The following is an 18,416-nucleotide window of genomic DNA, read 5'->3' on the forward strand; positions in this document are numbered from 1 at the left end:
GAAAAAAAGAAGAAGGCAATTGATGGCTGCCTCTTTGCCCTGATGATAATTTACTTTCATCTTTCAAAAAACAAAGGCAAGAAGAGGGCTGAAAGACCACCAAAACCCTGGATTGCCAACTGGAGTAAGGAGCAGTTGGTGGAAAGAATGAGTGCAGAAACAGAGGAAATTTTGGTAAGTAAACATAATATGTTGGGTGTATTTTATTTACCTGAATGCTACTAACTAAAATATCTAATGTTTCAGGGGATTGTAAAGATGGCAGAGACAAGAGAAAAAATGAAAAAAATAGAAAAAAAAAAGGAAAAAAACAAGAAATAAAAAAAAACAAAAAAGGAAGGCGAGTTCAACATCGTCTTCGGAGAGAGAAACAACTACTGACAGTGACAGTTCTACCTCTGAGTCTGAGACTCAAGAAGACTCAGAGGATTCACCAAGGAAACACCCCAGCAAAAAGGGAAAAAAGTAAGTACCATACTTGGGTTTAATTTCTTTTTGGAGTTGGGTGTATTCGGTGGAATTATTTGGGTGTATTTTGTTGATCAAGTTGGGTTTATGTAGTTTATTAAGTTGGGTGTGTTTCTTTTGCTACGTTGGGTGTATATTGTCCATTCAGTTGGGTGTATCTTGTGCATTCATTTGGGTGTATTTTATATCTTTAGTATGTTCTAAACAATGATTGTTTGCCTTCCAGATTGGACTCCAGAAAAAGAAAGAAGAGTCAAGAGGAGTCAGATTCTGATTCAGAATCTGAATCTGAATCAAGTGATGAGTAATGTTCTGAAATTATTACTCCTTTCTTTTGGCTTGATTATAAAGATTTCGTGTATTAACTGAAGTGTCTCTTATTAACTTATAGAAGCGAAGAATCAATACCGGTGGAGAAGGAAAAGAAAAAGAAAAAAACAAAAACAACACCAAAAAAGTAAGCACTTCTTTGGATAAATATTCTTTGATAAAATTAATTTTTTATTTCTGATTCATACTTTTTTTTCCACCCAGAACACAATCAAAAAAGAAAAAAGTTGTTGTAGAGGATTCATCTCTTGAAGAAGATCAATACTTTGATGGCTACAGTACCTCGTAAGCTATATTACCGTCTATCATCGTAATTATTTTTGTTAACATCTTCTTTTATGAATGTAGTGAGAGATATGAAATATCAAGCGAAAAGCTAGATGAATTGCTAAGGAAAAACGTTGATAAATCTGCTGTAGAGGGGTATGTCTTGCTGGGCTGTCTATTTCAGATTTTGGTGTGTTTTCTTTGCTAATAATTGTTTCTTGTTTCGCAGGGAAAACGAAGATGACCTGCGATCGACAAAAGGTCGCTTTGCCTCCTCTGAAACGTAAGAAGCTTTATTTAATAAAATCTTGTTATCATGGTTTGGGTGTATTTTGTGGAACCATTTGGGTGTATTTTGTTGATTAAGTTGGGTGTATGTTGTTTATTAAGTTGGGATATTTCGTTTGTTGTGTTGGGTGTATATTGTCCATTCAGTTGGTTGTATCTTGTGCATTTATTTGGGTGTATTTAATACCTGTCTCTTATTTTGTCTGAATAACATGAAATCTGTTTAGAATACCGGCTGTGAACTTGGGAAGTGATGATCCTTCCTCTCAAGGACGCACAGAACAGAGTAGTGTAAACCAGCCGTCAGAGAGCATGTAATTTCTCTTTCAAATAACCGTTACTTTTGTTCTTCTATTACCTTATACTTCTAATTCTGTATATATTTTTTTTTAGAAAAAAAAGCTCTTTATTATTTTATTCAAGAAAAAAAAGGCAAAAAAAAGCAAAAACTGCAAGTATGTAAGTTCTCAAAAAATAAAGCCTTTCTTCTTTTTGAATTGTTCGGGTGTATTTTTTGACTTTCTTTGGGTGTATTTTAGGTTGAGTCCGGTTCAACAGTCAGCCAGTGAGCCGGCTGATTCGAATATGATGGTTGTGAGGGAACAGACACCGTCGGATGCGCTTGTAATGTGAGTTTTTCAAGAATATTTCAACCTTATTACCTTATTATTTTCAAAGGTGTTGTTAACCTTTCATTTTTCTTCTTGTTTAGAGTCCCAATTCAAGTTTTTGTGCCGGCGTCCCAAACAACACTGTGCCGGAACTTCAAGAAACACCTGAGTCAGATTTTGAACTAACCCCTCTGCTACAGATTGAAGGAACTACAGAAACGTAAGAAATAGTATTGGGTGAATATTTGTTTAGAGTTTGGGTGTATATTGGGTTACAGTTCGGGTGCATATTTGGTAACAGTTTGGGTGTATATTGTTCCTGAGTAGTTTTTTTACGCCATGATTAATTTTGTGTAACTGTGCAGTACTCCTGAACCCCCCCAACAACTTCAAGAAACCACACCCACGCTTCCCCCAGCTCCATCTAAAATGTAAGTTCATCAGACTAAAATCAATCTTTGCTTATGATCTGTATATTCTTACTCTTATAATACGTTATACATGATGACGCAGTCATCCAGCCGCAAAAGACGTTGCTGCCCTGATGATGATGGCACGGACAGCATCCTATGTTCCTAAAACAGATCCAGTGCCATCATTCAGCCTTGGCTTGACTGATTCAAGCCAGGAGGGAGCGTCAGCGCAGGAGACAGAAAAGGCAAAATCTTTAGAAACTGCAAATTTGCTAGAACAATTAGACGATTTGGTACAAAAAATAGCAAGAAATGCAGCGAAAGAAGAAAGTAAAAGTCCACAAATTCAAAGGGAGACTGGGGGAGAAAGTTCTGGGAGGTTTGAAACTCCTGCGGGGATAAATGAGAATACGGATGATATGAAACAGAAGTACTACATTTGGGGGACGCGAGTGAAGACATACGCAGATGGCAGAACTAACGAGTATGAAAACATGTGCACTTTGATGGCCAAAGATAAATACATTTTGACAAAAATGCACATTGCATCACTCCAGCCAGCAACTTATATAGAAGCTGAGGTAATATTAGAATAACACTAATGTTTTTACACCAAAGTTTACTGCAATGTTTATTAATATAAATTGATTTCGGCATATATTTCTAGATTGTATCTGCTATGTGCCTCATCATGAACCAGACAAATGATAAAAGGTTTCAAGAACAAGTATACTGTCTCCCCCCCGATATTGTGGTAAGTGTTACTTCTACGCATTTTGGGTGTATTTTCTGTATTCATTTGGGTGTATTTTTTAAGTTCACTTGGTTGTAAATTGTGTATTCATTTGGGTGTATTTATAATATTCACTTGGGTGTATTTTCAGTATTATATTTGTTGTCTCATAATTGTTGCAGAACATGGCTATTTCGAAGCACCCAAACGGGGAATTCATATCACCTAGAACCAATAAAGAATTCAAGGTGGAAGATTACCCAAGTTTTATTCCCTTCATAGATGCAAAAAAATTAACTTTGCATCCATATGTAAGTTTTCATTAGTAAAATTTGTTAGTACCGTTCTTTACTTATATGCCAAATAAAATAACACACTGTTGAAATATGGCAATCCTTCAGATTTTTGCATCTGTTTGCCACGCGGACCATTGGTGGTTATGGGTGATTGATACAAAAAAGCGGAGATTTCATATACTTGACCCGCTACACAAGAAAGCTCCAAGCGATCAGAGAAAAAAGCTTAATAAATTCACTGTAAGTTGGCTCTGTATTCTCCTTTGGGTGTATTTTGTAGAACCATTTGGGTGTATTTTGTTGATTAAGTTGGGTGTATGTTGTTTATTCAGTTGGTTGTATCTTGTGCATTCATTTGGGTGTATTTCATTCGGGTGTATTACTGATTTGTTTTGGTATTTAAGGGATATGTAATTTCAAGAATGAGAGCATATGTTGGCGGGGAACCTCTGAAGAAAGGCGAGAAGGAGAAGGAAATTAAAGCATCATACGTCAAAATATCAGGCCAAAAATCAACGTATAAATTTGTGACTCTGAACAATAAACTTTCCTAAATGAGATTTGTAATTTATTTTCTTCATTTTCAGATATGACTGCGCTATCTACGTTATGAAATGGCTTGAGTTAATTGAGCCGGAAAACATTAAAAAGGGGAAGTATGAATGGGATAATTGGAAACAGGTAACTGTCTTTAGAACTATATAACTCTGTATTACTTTAATGAATTAATATTGCTGTTTAAACAGAATATACTTTTTAATTGTAGGACGAGGTGGACCACTATAGAGTGGAGTATGCTTCGCGGATACTATTCAGTGAAATGAGTAAAGAGAGAGATGAAGCAATTAGAGCGAGTAATGCAATAAGACTGTCGAAGCCATCCTCCGTATTATTGAGTCCGTTTTGTCAGATAAATTCTACTGATATAGAAAATGAGTAATCCAACTGCTAGCTAGTTTGTAAATTGAACAAATGCTGTAAAAAATTGCCATTTATAAACAACTTCTATTCAATGAAATTTTTTTCCATAGTTAAACTATATGTGCTGTTAAACTGTCTGTGCTGTATTCAAAAGTTGTATTACAGGTGGTTAAATATGAAGGAAAATATCAAGGCAGATCTAAAGACAGATTATAAATTTTACACCCAACGGGGGGTTTAATATACATCCAAGATTGCTTAAAATATACACCCAAACTGTATGTGCTGTTAAATTGTCTGTGCTGTATTCAAAATGTATGAATTATAGGTACCAAAATATGAAAAAAAACATCAAATCAAATATACACCCATAACCTGTGATTTTTTAAACCCAAATAAAGTTGAATATACACCCTGAAATATATCCCCCCATGATGCTTTGAGACTAAAACCCTGAACCCTAAACACTTAAAATGTAAAATGTGAATTCACAAAAATACACCCAAGAGAAACAGTGCTTTTATACCCATATTCTATAAAACTATACACCCAAAGAGTTATCCACTGCTGCTGGTACCATAAACTGATAATTCATAACATGTCCTTGATATTGCCTGTTATTTGAATGCACCACTGATGCAGCATCAAACAGGTTTATCTGAATATAACAGTCACATATTAGCTAAACTATTAACGAGAAAAATAAACTCAATTACCACAAATTTAAAGAACATTACTTTTACCTCGCTTAAAACTTTCGTTTTCTTCTTCTTTGTGGCATTTGCAATCTGTTTGTCCAACTTTGAACCTAGCCTATTTTTTGGACGTCCTCTTGTTCGGATCCTTGGAAGGCTTTGAAGCTCGTTAATGGATTCCAAGTTGGCATCTTCGTGGGATAAAGAAGATGTCCCCTTCCTTTTGGCTTTTAATGATTCCATCTCAGCCATGACGTTATCGTACGCACGGTGCAGAAATGCAGTCAGCTCCTCCGATTCGGATGCAAATTCGCAAATATTTTGCGAACGAAAAACCAATTGGTCAAACCTCTTGCTTCTTGGCTCCATCAGTGGCTCGTCGTGGCTGCTCTTGATGTGTGTGTGTCGCCTCTTTACCTTCTTGCTCCATCGTTCCAGTATATATCTAGGTGACACTTGGCTTACTTGTTCAAAGCTTAACACGCTTAGTGCGTGACGACACAGTATCCCTCTCGACTCGAATAATAAACATTGGCATTTTACCTCAGCTGCAACTGAGTCGTAAGTAACCACAAACTTGTTGAATATTGAGCTGGAAACTTGTTCTCCGACTTCGTATAGTGAATAGCCTAGAGCGGAATTCATTAATCTGGTGATGCAATTCGCCTTTCCTCTGAATTGCGCTTGGACTTCCCTAAACTTTTGATGAGTGTACACATCTTGAAACTGAGCTTCAATGGAGGATTTGGTTGCACACGGTATGACCGTATGAAAATCTGCAGCATCTGATTCTCTCTCTGCTTGTTCCCTGCTTCCGAGGCAATTATCGTATTATTTGACGAACTGAATAAGCGAGCTGTTCCGAGTGATAAACTTGTTAAAAAATGAATGCATGCTCTCGCTCCTTTGTGTGCTTCTCATCCCTGCCCAGAAGTGGTGATCCAGATAGATAGGAACCCATATATGACGGTCTTCATACAGATCTGCATAATACACCCAAACACAGACTATAAATACACCCGAAAAAACATGCAATTTACACCTCTGCTGCAGATTTTAAAAAGACATTACCTGAAATCCACTTGTTGTCCACAAGACCAAAATTTAGCAGAAAATCGTTCCAATTCCTATCAAATGAGTCTTTGCTATGAGAGTTAAAAACAATTTGGCTCATTTCTCGTTCAATATCTGCATGTCCCTTGTACCCGTTTAATTTGCTTGGAATCTTCTTCATGATGTGCCAAATACACCAACGGTGAATTGTTGTTGGCATACAGGCCTCTAAAGCCCTTTTCATTGATGCGCATTGATCAGTGAGAAACCCTTTCGGAACGTTTCCTCCCATGCAACGAAGCCAACATTGAAATAACCATTTGAATGATTCAATTTCTTCGTTTTTCATCAAAGAGCATCTGAGAAGTGTTGATTGACCGTGGTGATTCACCCCGACAAAAGAACCACAGATCAAATTATACCTGAAAATAAATTACCATAGTGCAGAATGCAAAATCATTAGGTACACCCTAACACATGCTTTGTATACACCCAAAAAATAGCCAATATACACCTCTGCTGCGGATTCATAAAAATACATTAATTTAGCATCATAAACAGGGGCAGTTTGTTACCTGTTTGTATTGTAGGTGGTGTCAAATGAAATGACGTCTCCGAAATACTCAAAGGCAACTCTACTTCTTGCATCGACCCAAAAAGCCAGCTTAATCGATTGATCCTCCTCGAGTTCAAGCTCAAAAAAGAAATTCTAATTCTTCTCTTTCATTCTTAACAAATATTTCCCGAATTCCTTTGCATCTTATTGTTCGGAAACATTCCGCACTTTCCTGGTAATGTAATTCATCACGTCCTTTTCGATAAAATTTAACTCGCGGTGACCCCCGGCAGCCGCAACAAATGATTGGTAGGTTTTGCTTGGTCTGATACCGGCCTCCTCGTTATTCTCTATTGTACGACGAATGGACATGCTTAGTTCCCTGTGCTGTTTGAGCATCTCTGCTTTACTTGGACAGCAGGGGTATGAATGATCCAGCACAACCCTTGAAATGATCCAAGCACCGACATCCTTCAATGTGTATATTTTAGATTTCCATTTTCCCTCTCTGCTACATGTAATCAATTGATTCTTAATCTCGTTTCCCTTCCTATTTGTGCTCCGAACTCTTGTAGAAAAACCTGCAACCTTGGCGTAGTTCCTGTAAAATTTTCCAGCATCTTCAAGGGTGGTAAAGGTCATTCCAACCTTCGGAATAAACTGGTCATCAACAATAGAGAGAGGCTGCAGAATACACCATGTCAAAAACTATAAATACACCCATAGATATGATTCAAATACACCCAATCATGTCTGATATGATACACCAGAACCGCAACAACTCAACTAAAATGACAATAAAAGCCATAAACTGTAAATACACAGGCTGGAGAATACACCATGTCAAAAACTAAAAACACACCCAATCATGTCTGATATAATACACCTGAACAACAACAACTCAATTAAAATAACAAAAAAGTAGTAAAGTGTAAATACACCCACACTTCTAGCAAAAATACACCCAAAAAAGGTCTGATCTACACCCGAGCGTCTGCTATAAATTCCAGATAATTAATCAAAACTAATACATTACATTCAATCCACAGATTTATCTTCATGCATTATTTTGACAGTCAATGTTCACGAATTATTCCCCTACACATTGCTAAACAAATTGCTGCAACAAAATTCATACTAATCCTATGTAAATCAAACCTCAAGAACTTCGTTAGATTCAAATTCATCGTCCACTTCGCCTGAATTCAGCTGACAATCTGAGGTTGAATCATCCATTATCTTCAAAAATGAATTCAAACTTTGATTTCAGAAATCGAATAGAAAACGAAGATGGAGTTGCAGAGAGAGAAACTAACGTAAATGACAAAGAATATACCAGTGAGAAAGGATGAGAAAAGAACGATCGAGAAGAAGCAGGAAGAGGCGCGAGAAGAAGAACGAGCAAATCTGAAAATAAGGAGAACAAAAAAGGAAACAGATCTTTTAAATTTGGTAATTATATATACGCATGATATTTATAGAGCGCGTGTATTCGACGTATGTGTAGCAGCACGTTTTTTGGGTTTATTACGAAATGAACTTGTAAAGCATACAAGCCATTAGGGCCTGTATGCGGAGCTTTTCTGCAAAATTAAACTCATACATAAATAAAGAAAAACTTTAAAAAATTAACTTAAAAAGACACTTCTTGTAAGTTGTAACATTTTTAACACCTCCCAAAAAATATAAAGCATTCTCAGATCTTATTGTTTAATGGTTCGGTTTTTCTAGAGGCTCTTGCTTTACATTTTCAAATGGTTCTTGTAATTTAGATGTTTTTTATTAAACCACTTATATCTATTCTTAATATATAAAAGTAGATAGATAAGTTTATTCATATTATTTTTAAGACATCTTTCTCTTCTTACTAATGTCATATCAACAACATTGCTTATTTGGCAAAATTTTAGAATCAACTACTCATTTTTTGTCAAATTAACTATTATTTTTAAATTAGCACAAAAATAAAATATACAAAAAAATATACAAGTAATAGAAATATATACAAATTCGGCTGCAAAATTACCAAGGACAATAATTAGAAATTAATAGTATCTAACCAAATTTATAACCTATAAGAATTCATATCCCTATATTTATTACATCTTATCATTATAAATAATACAATAAATTTATAACCCCAATAATTAATTTATTAATTTTTATAAATAACTCATTAAATGTAATAAACATTCATATTACAAATGTCATAATAATCTATTAATCATAATAAATTTTACGTTACAAATATTTAAATTCCATACTATTTGAACTACTTATATAAGTCTCTTATCACTATTTCTTCAAATAACATCAAATTTAGCACAAGAAAATTATTTTCGCACTACACAACATCTCAAACTTACTCAATGGAGTATCATTCCTTGGACAATATCACCAAACAAATAGACAATTGGTTTATCAAAGTTCACGTGGTTCGTCTATGGAAAATATTAACACCCACAAATAAAGAAGAGTCTCTTTACTTAGAAATGATTATATTAGATGAAAAGGTACAAAAAAATATATTTATTGTATTTTTAAATTGAATTTATGAAAAAATACTTTAATTATTTTTGCGTTTTATACTTTTATATTATTTTATAATACTTTATATATAATTATATTTTAATATCGTTAAAATTATACTTCTTTCAATATACTATTCATTGTTCCTTTTCTAATAACTTAAAAAAATTAATGTAATCAATTTTTTTAACTAATTATTAACTATGATTTACTAACATTGCAGAAACACCTCTTCATGTAATTATGAAGAGAAATATGATGAACAAATTTAAACATTTGTTACAAGAAGAAAAAGTCTATATTATAAAAAATTTAAAAATAGAAGATGCAAATGAGTTGTATAGACCAATTAAACTTACAATAAAAGCAAACTTTTTACTCATAACTGTTGTGAAAGAAATTAAAGATTCAATTTTGAACATTTCTCAACACTATTTTCAATTTGCATCACTTGAGACATTGTGGCAGAGTGGGTCAAAGAAAAAATATTAACAGGTAATTTCACTTTATACTATTTCAGTTATTCTTATTAAAAATAACTTATTCAAAAAAAATTCTACACATTTTTGTTCTTTTTATTGTAGATGTCGTTGCAAAATTGCATGCACATTAAAAGATTAAGAAGAAAGAAAACCATACAAATTCAAGACACATCTTCGAAAAAAGAACATACATACAAAGATAGAACAAACAACACAATAGAAAGTGCATACAACTTAACAATTCATAAATAACATGTCTTCACAAGAAGCTACGATAGAAAGAAGAAAGCAACAACTCTAATGATAACTAATAAAGAAACGGGAGGACGAGCGTCACATAAGAAGACTAAGTCTATCAACTAAAACAAATTCAAAAATCAAACCACTAACGGTGTGTTTAGCAAATGTGATAGAAGGGAAGAAGCATATTTAGGTTTCTTGAAAGCTTTCAACTTTTGGTTTGACAATTTTTTTTATAAATACAGAAGTGATTTTGTTACTAAAACCACGTCTATAAGAAGCAATAATTTCTAACTTTTGCGTTTTTTTAACGGGCTTTTAGCCATGAATACTAAATATTTATTTATCTTTTACCAACTTTATCTTGTATGTATGTTATTGTATTATTTATAGAATTCTTCTTATTTATATTTATATGAGCTCTGCTTTTTTATTATTTATTATTTATATTTTTTTGTCAACTGTTTGTTTGACATTATACACTTTTATAATTGTGATTTTTGTGTATTATGTTTGTTATTATCTTTTTATAATATGATTTATTGATCCTATTAAGTAAAGTAAATTAAACAAAAAATTAAACATAAATAATAATAATAATAGTAAAAAATTATAGCATACTAAAAATATACTATATAAAAAATATCATCCAGAACTTCTAAATTTATTTCAATCCCTACAAATTAAATTTTTATTTTTTATTATTTTTAGTACTCTCTTTTATAATTGTAATTCTCCTATACTATGTTTTAGTATAATTTTTTATAATATAGATTATGATTTAATTAAAAAAGATAAATTAAAAAAAATTAATCATAGATAATAATAAAATCATAAACGTTAAATTTCAATAATATTAAGAATAAGATTATTGAGAGTACTAGAATAAAAGTACGATGTAAAAAAAATACTAAATTAACATTCTCATATTAATACTTAAAAAATGTAACATATTTGATTATATATATATATATATATATATATATATATATATATATATATCTAAAATTTATATTTTTTATTTTTATTTAAAAATATATTTTGTCTATTTTTATTTTAGTAAGTAAATATTAATTTTATTATAAAATTAACTAATAAGATCTACTATTTAAATATCTAAATTAAAATGATAGAATAATATAAAAAAATATTTAAATTGATGTCTATTTTAGTAATTTTTTACCTAGAGGTGATTTTGAATAGTATATTGTATAAGCCAAACAACTTTATTTTACTATAATCCATTTTGATACAAAAATTGTCAAACGTAAATCACTTTAACACAAACTTATTTTTTTATCAAAATCAAGTTTGCAAAATCAATTTTATACAAACTACCGTTTGTAAACTATAATCCAAACACACACTAAATAAAAATATCACTTTGTACAACTCCAACATTTAAATCTTTTATACTATAAATTATTTTAAACAAAACACCTTTCAAATTTAACTTTAATTTACACATATTTAATTTAATTTTACAAAACATAACCATTTTAAATATTTATTATATACTATCATTAATAGATGTGTGGGTCTCATTCTAGTTGAGTCCTTAATTCTATAGGTGCATACTTTTTCCAGCCATTTTAAAAATATTGGATTCAAAACTAAATATTCAATTATAGTTAATTCATTTCACATCATATAATTCTATAAATTAAGCTAAAAATTTTCCTAAAAAAATTGGTTAATTTTTTGTTACAATATCCTTAACTATATGGTCCATAAGTTTTTTATTGGTCTTTTTTAGGATATTTTCATATACTATATAGTAAAAGAAAAGAATCATCACATGCATGTAAATATGAAATATGAAGTCTCAGTTATTATTGTTATTGTTGTTGTTGTTCTGAAATTTAGCAAATTGATAACAAAAATGGTTAATAATAAAAGCAACTAAAGCATCCAACCAACAATGGGTATACTTACATTTCAGACATTACACATTATTAAGGATTTTTGGAAGAAAAACTTCTAAATTTGTAAGAATAAATATTCAGGGGAATTTAGATGCTGAAAACATTGAGGCCAGGTAGCTAATATCTCCCAAAATTCAGCTCCAATTTCAATTGTTTCTTAATACACACTATTTTGTTGCAACAGTAGCAGCTAAAAAAAACATGTGAAGAACATATGAAACTTACAAAATGTTGGGAAAACTCAACACAGGTTTAAAACAAGAACCTGTCTAACAGCGGAAGCACCAGAAATAATTTTCCCACAACCTGTGCAATTAAATGAGCAACACCAAAGATACTCCAAGTAGCAAATATAATGGCAGAAATTAAATAATCAGACACCAGAATTTTAACGTGAGAAAACCCCCAAAAGAGGGACAAAAAACCCACGGGACCTAGTCCAGAAAAATCTTCCACTATCAGAATAATGGGTACACAAACAGTCTTCCTAGTGACACTAGGGCATCTCAACAATCAACAAAATACATCACCAAAACTGGTGGAATCAACATAAATCCTCCACAAAAGTGGGTATCTCAAATCAGGCAAAAGAGAAGGCAATACAACAAATAAGTTATATCCTAATGTTCATCTCTACACCAGGAACAACATACTAAAATTTCATAAGAAATGGAGCAAGTTTACCAAGTTAATGTGATCAAGGTTCGCTTGCCCTTTTCTCCCTAATTTCTCTTCTCCTCTTCGGCGCTGTTGTGTTTTCTTTCTTTCTTTCAAATTGAAAGAAGCCTTTCACTCTCTCTCTCTCGTGGCTCTCAGCCACTTCCTTTTACTTTATTTATTTTTTTTTTTAAACTTGTGGGCCCACTTAGTTTGGGGACCCACCAACAAATCTCCCCCTCACCAACTAAGTGGGGATAGGCTGCTCAACCAAGCCCGCCTTCTCTTTGCAGAAATCAAACTTCACTGCAGGTAAACTCTTAGTCATCATATCTGAACCATTATCATCAGTATGGATCTTCTCAAGTGCATATGACTTCATCTCAAGCGCTTGACGTATCCAATGATACCTCACCTCTATATGCTTCGATCTAGAATGAAACGTCGGATTCTTGCTGAGATGGATAGCACTCTGACTGTCACAAAATAACACAAACTTCTCTTGATTGATGCCTAACTCTTGTAGGAATTTCTTCATCCACAAGAGTTCCTTAGAAGCTTCAACAACAGCAATGTATTCTGCCTCTGTAGTAGACAAAGCAACACATTTCTGAAGTCGAGATTGCCATGACACAGCTCCCCCTGCAAAAGTCATCATATAACCAGAAGTAGACTTCCTTGAATCAAGATCCCCAGCCATATCTGCATCTGTGTAACCATCCAACACAGGTTGGCCACTCCCAAAGCATAAACAAACTCTGGAAGTACCATTAAGGTATCTGAGAATCCACTTCACTGCTTGCCAGTGTTCCTTGCCAGGATTAGAGAGAAACCGACTAACAACTCCAACTGCATGAGCAATATCCGGCCTGGTGCAAACCATAGCATACATCAAACTGCCAACTGCAGATGCATATGGAATCTTCTTCATTTCCGCTTTCTCTTTCTCACTTGTAGGACATTGCTGCGAACTCAGCTTGAAATGACTAGCAAGTGGAGTACTAACAGGTTTGGAATTACTCATGCTAAACCTCTCTAAAACCTTCTCAATGTACTTCTGTTGTGACAACCACAGTTTCCCATTCTTCCTGTCACGAGTGATACTCATGCCAAGGATTTTCTTTGCAGGACCCAAATCCTTCATAGCAAAGGATCTGTTCAAGTCTTTCTTAAGACTTTCAATCTTCTTAGTGTCATGACCAACAATCAACATGTCATCAACATAAAGCAAGAGAATTATAAAATCACCATCAGAGAATTTCTTAACATAAACACAATGATCAGAAGAAGTCTTACTATACCCATGACCTTCCATGAAGGAATCAAACTTCGTGTACCACTGCCTTGGCGCTTGCTTCAGCCCATATAAGCTCTTCTTCAACTTGCATACAAGGTGCTCCTTTCCTTTAACCTCGAAACCCTCTGGTTGCTCCATATAGATTTCTTTATCTATGTCACCGTGAAGGAATGCAGTCTTCACATCAAGCTGCTCAACCTCTAAATTCAAGCTAGCCGCCAATCCAAGCACAACTCGAATAGAGGACATCTTCACAACTGGAGAGAAAATCTCCTCAAAATCAATACCTTTCTTTTGCTCAAAGCCTTTCACAACCAATCGAGCTTTGTACCTTGGCCGTGAGACACTTTCATCCGCTTTCAACTTGAACACCCATTTATTCTTGAATGCTCTCTTACCCTTCGGCAACTTCACCAATTCAAAAGTATGATTCTCATGCAAGGATTTCATTTCTTCTTGCATGGCCTTCAGCCAATCTTCCTTATGCTCATCAGACATAGCTTCCTGGTAGCTTTCTGGCTCCTCAGTCTCAGTGTTCATCACATACTCATGAGGAGAGTATTTCTGAGAAGGATGACGCTCTCTAGTAGATCTTCTCAATTCAGGCTCAACTGGTGGTTCAGGTGGAACTTCAACATCTGGCACCTCAGGTTGAGGTGCAGGTTCATCATGCAAATTATCACCATCATTATCAACTTGTACATCTCCCCCATCAACAGGAGGTCTAGTGGAAGGACCAGGTTCATCATCAACAGAACGTCTAACAGTTACTGTTGGCTTATCTGTCTTCTCAAGATCTTCAATAGTTTGGTCTTCAAGAAAAATCACATCTCGGCTTCTAATTATCTTCTTGTTCACCGGATCCCATAATCTATAACCAAAGTCTTCGTGACCATAACCCATGAAGATACACTGCTTTGACTTCCCATCAAGTTTAGACCTTTCATCTCTTGGAATGTGAACAAAAGCCCTGCAGCCAAACACTCTCAAGTGACTATAGGAGACATCTTTCCCTCTCCAAACTTTCTCTGGAACATCACCATTTAGTGGAACTGAAGGAGAAAGGTTGATCAAATCTACTGCAGTCCTCATTGCTTCACCCCAAAAGGATTTAGGCAACTTTGCATGAGAGAGCATACACCTTACTCTATCATTAATAGTACGATTCATTCTCTCAGCAACTCCATTGTGTTGAGGAGTCTTAGGAACCGTCTTCTCAAGCTTGATTCCATGTCCTTTACAATACTCTTCAAACGGACCCCTGTATTCACCACCATTATCTGCTCGAACACATTTTAATTTCCTTCCTGTTTCTCTTTCAACACTTGCATGAAAGTGTTTGAAGATACCGAGCACCTGGTCTTTAGATTTCAAAACAAAAGCCCACACTTTTCGAGAGTAATCATCAATAAAAGTAACAAAATATGATGCACCACCTAGTGTCTTAGCATCCATAGTGCAAACATCAGTGTGAACTAAATCTAGAACATGTGATCTCCTATGAGGTCCAGAATTATGAAATGATACTCTAGCATGCTTCCCAACAAAACAATGAGTGCAAGTATTTAAAGTTGTACCTTTCACTGGAAGTGAGTGCTTCTTGGCCAAGACGCTTAGTCCTTTCTCGCTCAAGTGACCAAGACGTATATGCCACAAATCAGAAGAGGAATCATCAGCTACATTCACATCTTCTTTGCACAACTTTGCTTGCAACCGGTAGAGAGTAGTAAGACTATTGTCTTCTCTAGCAACAATGAGAGCCCCTTTGGTAATCTTACATTTTCCACTACCAAAGGAAGTGCAATACCCCTCTTGATCCAATGCCTTCACTGAAATGAGATTGAACCGCATATCTGGCGCATGCCTAACATTCTTCAACTGCAACTTGCATCCCATATTAGTTTCAAGCCACATATCACCCATACCAATGATATCACACACTCCTTTATCTCCCAATTTGATCTTGCCAAAATTTCCAGCAGTATAGGAAGTGAAAAATTCACGCCTTGGAGTGACATGACATGAGGCACCAGAGTCCATAATCCAAGTGGAATCATCACAGACAAGATTCACATAATTTTCATCATATGTGATAAGAACATCTTCATAAACAATAGCAGCAGTTTCTTTATCACTATCTTTACCTTTGTCTTCGTTTCTTCCCCTTGATTGTTCTCTTTTCAAGAACCTACAATACCTCTTGATATGCCCCGGCTTGCCACAATGGTGACAAATGAACTCCTTTCTTGGCTTGTACTTTCCTCTTGACTTGCTTCTACTCTCTGACCTGTCAGAACTGTGAGATTTTCTACTTTGACTTCTCCCCCGTGACTCTGAAACAAGTGCTTCTGACTGGGAGGAGGCATTAGTCAAACCCCGCTCTCTTCTTCTGGCTTCTTCATTCAACATGCTCTCTTTAACCATTGCTAACGTCAACTTTCCTTTTGGAGCTGAGTTAGTCAGTGTCACAACCAGAACTTCCCAACTATCAGGCAAAGAGCTCAACAACAACAAGGCTTGCAACTCATCATTCAAAGTGATTTCATTATTTGTCAGTTGGTTCACTGTCTCTTGAAAAATGCTCAAGTGCTCCGGCATTGATTTACCTTTAACATACTTCATATTGACAAGCTTCCTAATCAAGAATGCTTTGTTTTGCACATTCTTCCTCTCATATAACTCCTTCAATTTCTTCCACATCTTCTCAGCATTCGTTTCGGTGTCAACATGTGGATACACACTAAGATCAAGCCATTGCCTAATCAAAGCAACTGCCTTCCGATTCAGCTTCTTCCATTCAGCATCGGATTTAGTACCTTTGGATTTATCTCCTTCCACAGGATCATACAAGTCCTTGCTATACAGCATATCTTCCATGAGGGTCTTCCAAATTGAGTAATTTTGGGAATTCAGTTTGACCATATTCGGTCCATGAGTATTTTCCTCCATTTAATCAGCACAGAGATAAACAACCAAAGCTCTAGATACCACTTTGTTGGGAAAACTCAACACAGGTTTAAAACAAGAACCTGTCTAACAGCGGAAGCACCAGAAATAATTTTCCCACAACCTGTGCAATTAAATGAGCAACACCAAAGATACTCCAAGTAGCAAATATAATGGCAGAAATTAAATAATCAGACACCAGAATTTTAACGTGGGAAAACCCCCAAAAGAGGGACAAAAAACCCACGGGACCTAGTCCAGAAAAATCTTCCACTATCAGAATAATGGGTACACAAACAGTCTTCCTAGTGACACTAGGGCATCTCAACAATCAACAAAATACATCACCAAAACTGGTGGAATCAACATAAATCCTCCACAAAAGTGGGTATCTCAAATCAGGCAAAAGAGAAGGCAATACAACAAATAAGTTATATCCTAATGTTCATCTCTACACCAGGAACAACATACTAAAATTTCATAAGAAATGGAGCAAGTTTACCAAGTTAATGTGATCAAGGTTCGCTTGCCCTTTTCTCCCTAATTTCTCTTCTCCTCTTCGGCGCTGTTGTGTTTTCTTTCTTTCTTTCAAATTGAAAGAAGCCTTTCACTCTCTCTCTCTCGTGGCTCTCAGCCACTCCCTTTTACTTTATTGTTTTTTTTTTTTTTTAAACTTGTGGGCCCACTTAGTTTGGGGACCCACCAACACAAAACAATAGCAGTCTAGAAATATTTGTTGATAAAATGTATCAATCCATTGAAATTGTGAGGGAGAAATTTCTAATATTTACATCTTTCACATCTCACTGAGATGGTAATTTCCATTACAAAAGAAGGATAAAATTAAAAAAAAAAAGTTTAAGTGCCTTCTGTATAAAACTGTCTCTCAACTAGCCCTATGTGAGTTTCCTTTAATATTACTTATAATCCATTCAAGCGAGAAGTGATGAGGTCCATGAAAGCATCCTCTTTGCAAGGAATAGTGAGACCTCCCATTGGATGATCATATCCAAATTCTTCTTCTGCTTGGCTTAGTAACTCTTGAAACAAAGGTTGATTTAAATATGAAATTGGAATCACAAACCACTTCATTTTGTCTCCAACATAGACTGCGAGATAGCCTTTCGGAACTTCCACAGCTTTGGAAGATTCTTGGCTAACAGCAGATGATGCTCTTCTAATAGCTGGTAAGCGAAAGCCCATTGTTTTATGTTGCTTCACACAAACAACAATAAAAATGATCTCAAAGTGTGTAAAGAAGAATGATTGTTGCTATTGATTTGTGTTGCTTGAGAATGGCATAGTGATTGGTGAGTATATATAGATATAACAGATATATGTTATGTGGAGGTAGTTCTCTTCTGAAATGAATGGTTAATGTGCTATTTGATGGGGTCTAGGGAGAGACAATGGCAAATGAGATCACATGCTATTGTCTTGTCTTCAATGAGGTTTCTTGCCAACATAGTTTTATCTTCAGAAAGAGACTTTTAGAGACTAAAGCCAATATAATGCAAATAAAGCCATGGCCTACTTGTTATGCTATAGACAGGCTCAAAACATATTACTTAGGTTCTTCATGTATATCCACCATATCCTATTTTATAATCAAGCAATTTGGTATGCTTTAATAATGCCAAATCTATCTATAATGCTAACCATAATTGCTTAGGGAAAAAAGAAAGCAAAACAAAAAGAAAATCATGTAA

The 18,416-nt window shown here is 34.6% G+C and overlaps 2 protein-coding genes across 3 annotated transcripts; one reads left to right on the forward strand and one right to left on the reverse strand.

The window, feature by feature from the left end:
- Positions 1-41: 41 nt before the first annotated feature.
- Positions 42-4,445, forward strand: LOC140181746 (uncharacterized). Of its 2 annotated transcripts, XM_072226390.1 has the most exons (17): positions 42-174; positions 247-465; positions 695-772; positions 860-925; positions 1,003-1,221; positions 1,295-1,348; positions 1,581-1,667; positions 1,893-1,982; positions 2,066-2,184; positions 2,330-2,395; positions 2,478-2,958; positions 3,045-3,131; positions 3,293-3,421; positions 3,512-3,646; positions 3,811-3,923; positions 3,994-4,087; positions 4,173-4,445. In XM_072226390.1, the coding sequence occupies exons 11-17, from the start codon at positions 2,509-2,511 to the stop codon at positions 4,344-4,346; spliced, it is 1,182 nt and encodes a 393-aa protein (XP_072082491.1). In that variant the 5' UTR covers positions 42-174; positions 247-465; positions 695-772; positions 860-925; positions 1,003-1,221; positions 1,295-1,348; positions 1,581-1,667; positions 1,893-1,982; positions 2,066-2,184; positions 2,330-2,395; positions 2,478-2,508; the 3' UTR covers positions 4,347-4,445. The 2 variants fall into 2 exon arrangements, with proteins under 2 accessions (XP_072082491.1, XP_072082490.1); XM_072226389.1 differs by lacking the exons at positions 42-174; positions 247-465; positions 695-772; positions 860-925; positions 1,581-1,667 and having other exon boundaries at positions 1,082-1,221.
- A 13,183-nt stretch (positions 4,446-17,628) lies between these two features.
- LOC112789114 (auxin-induced protein X10A-like) lies at positions 17,629-17,910 on the reverse strand. The gene has a single exon (XM_025830876.3). The coding sequence runs from the start codon at positions 17,908-17,910 to the stop codon at positions 17,629-17,631; it is 282 nt and encodes a 93-aa protein (XP_025686661.1).
- Between the last annotated feature and the right edge of the window lie 506 nt (positions 17,911-18,416).

The sequence above is a fragment of the Arachis hypogaea genome, chromosome 3 (assembly GCF_003086295.3).
Source record: "Arachis hypogaea cultivar Tifrunner chromosome 3, arahy.Tifrunner.gnm2.J5K5, whole genome shotgun sequence".
NCBI classification, from domain to species: domain Eukaryota; kingdom Viridiplantae; phylum Streptophyta; class Magnoliopsida; order Fabales; family Fabaceae; genus Arachis; species Arachis hypogaea.

Bases quoted from the DNA above. Each gene is read 5' to 3' on its own strand.
- LOC140181746 (XM_072226390.1), top strand. From the start codon at position 2,509: ATGATGATGGCACGGACAGCATCCTATGTTCCTAAAACAGATCCAGTG. The intron at 2,959-3,044 runs GTAATATTAGAA...ATATATTTCTAG, and splicing joins CAACTTATATAGAAGCTGAG to ATTGTATCTGCTATGTGCCT. The intron at 3,422-3,511 runs GTAAGTTTTCAT...GCAATCCTTCAG, and splicing joins AATTAACTTTGCATCCATAT to ATTTTTGCATCTGTTTGCCA.
- LOC112789114 (XM_025830876.3), bottom strand. From the start codon at position 17,910: ATGGGCTTTCGCTTACCAGCTATTAGAAGAGCATCATCTGCTGTTAGC.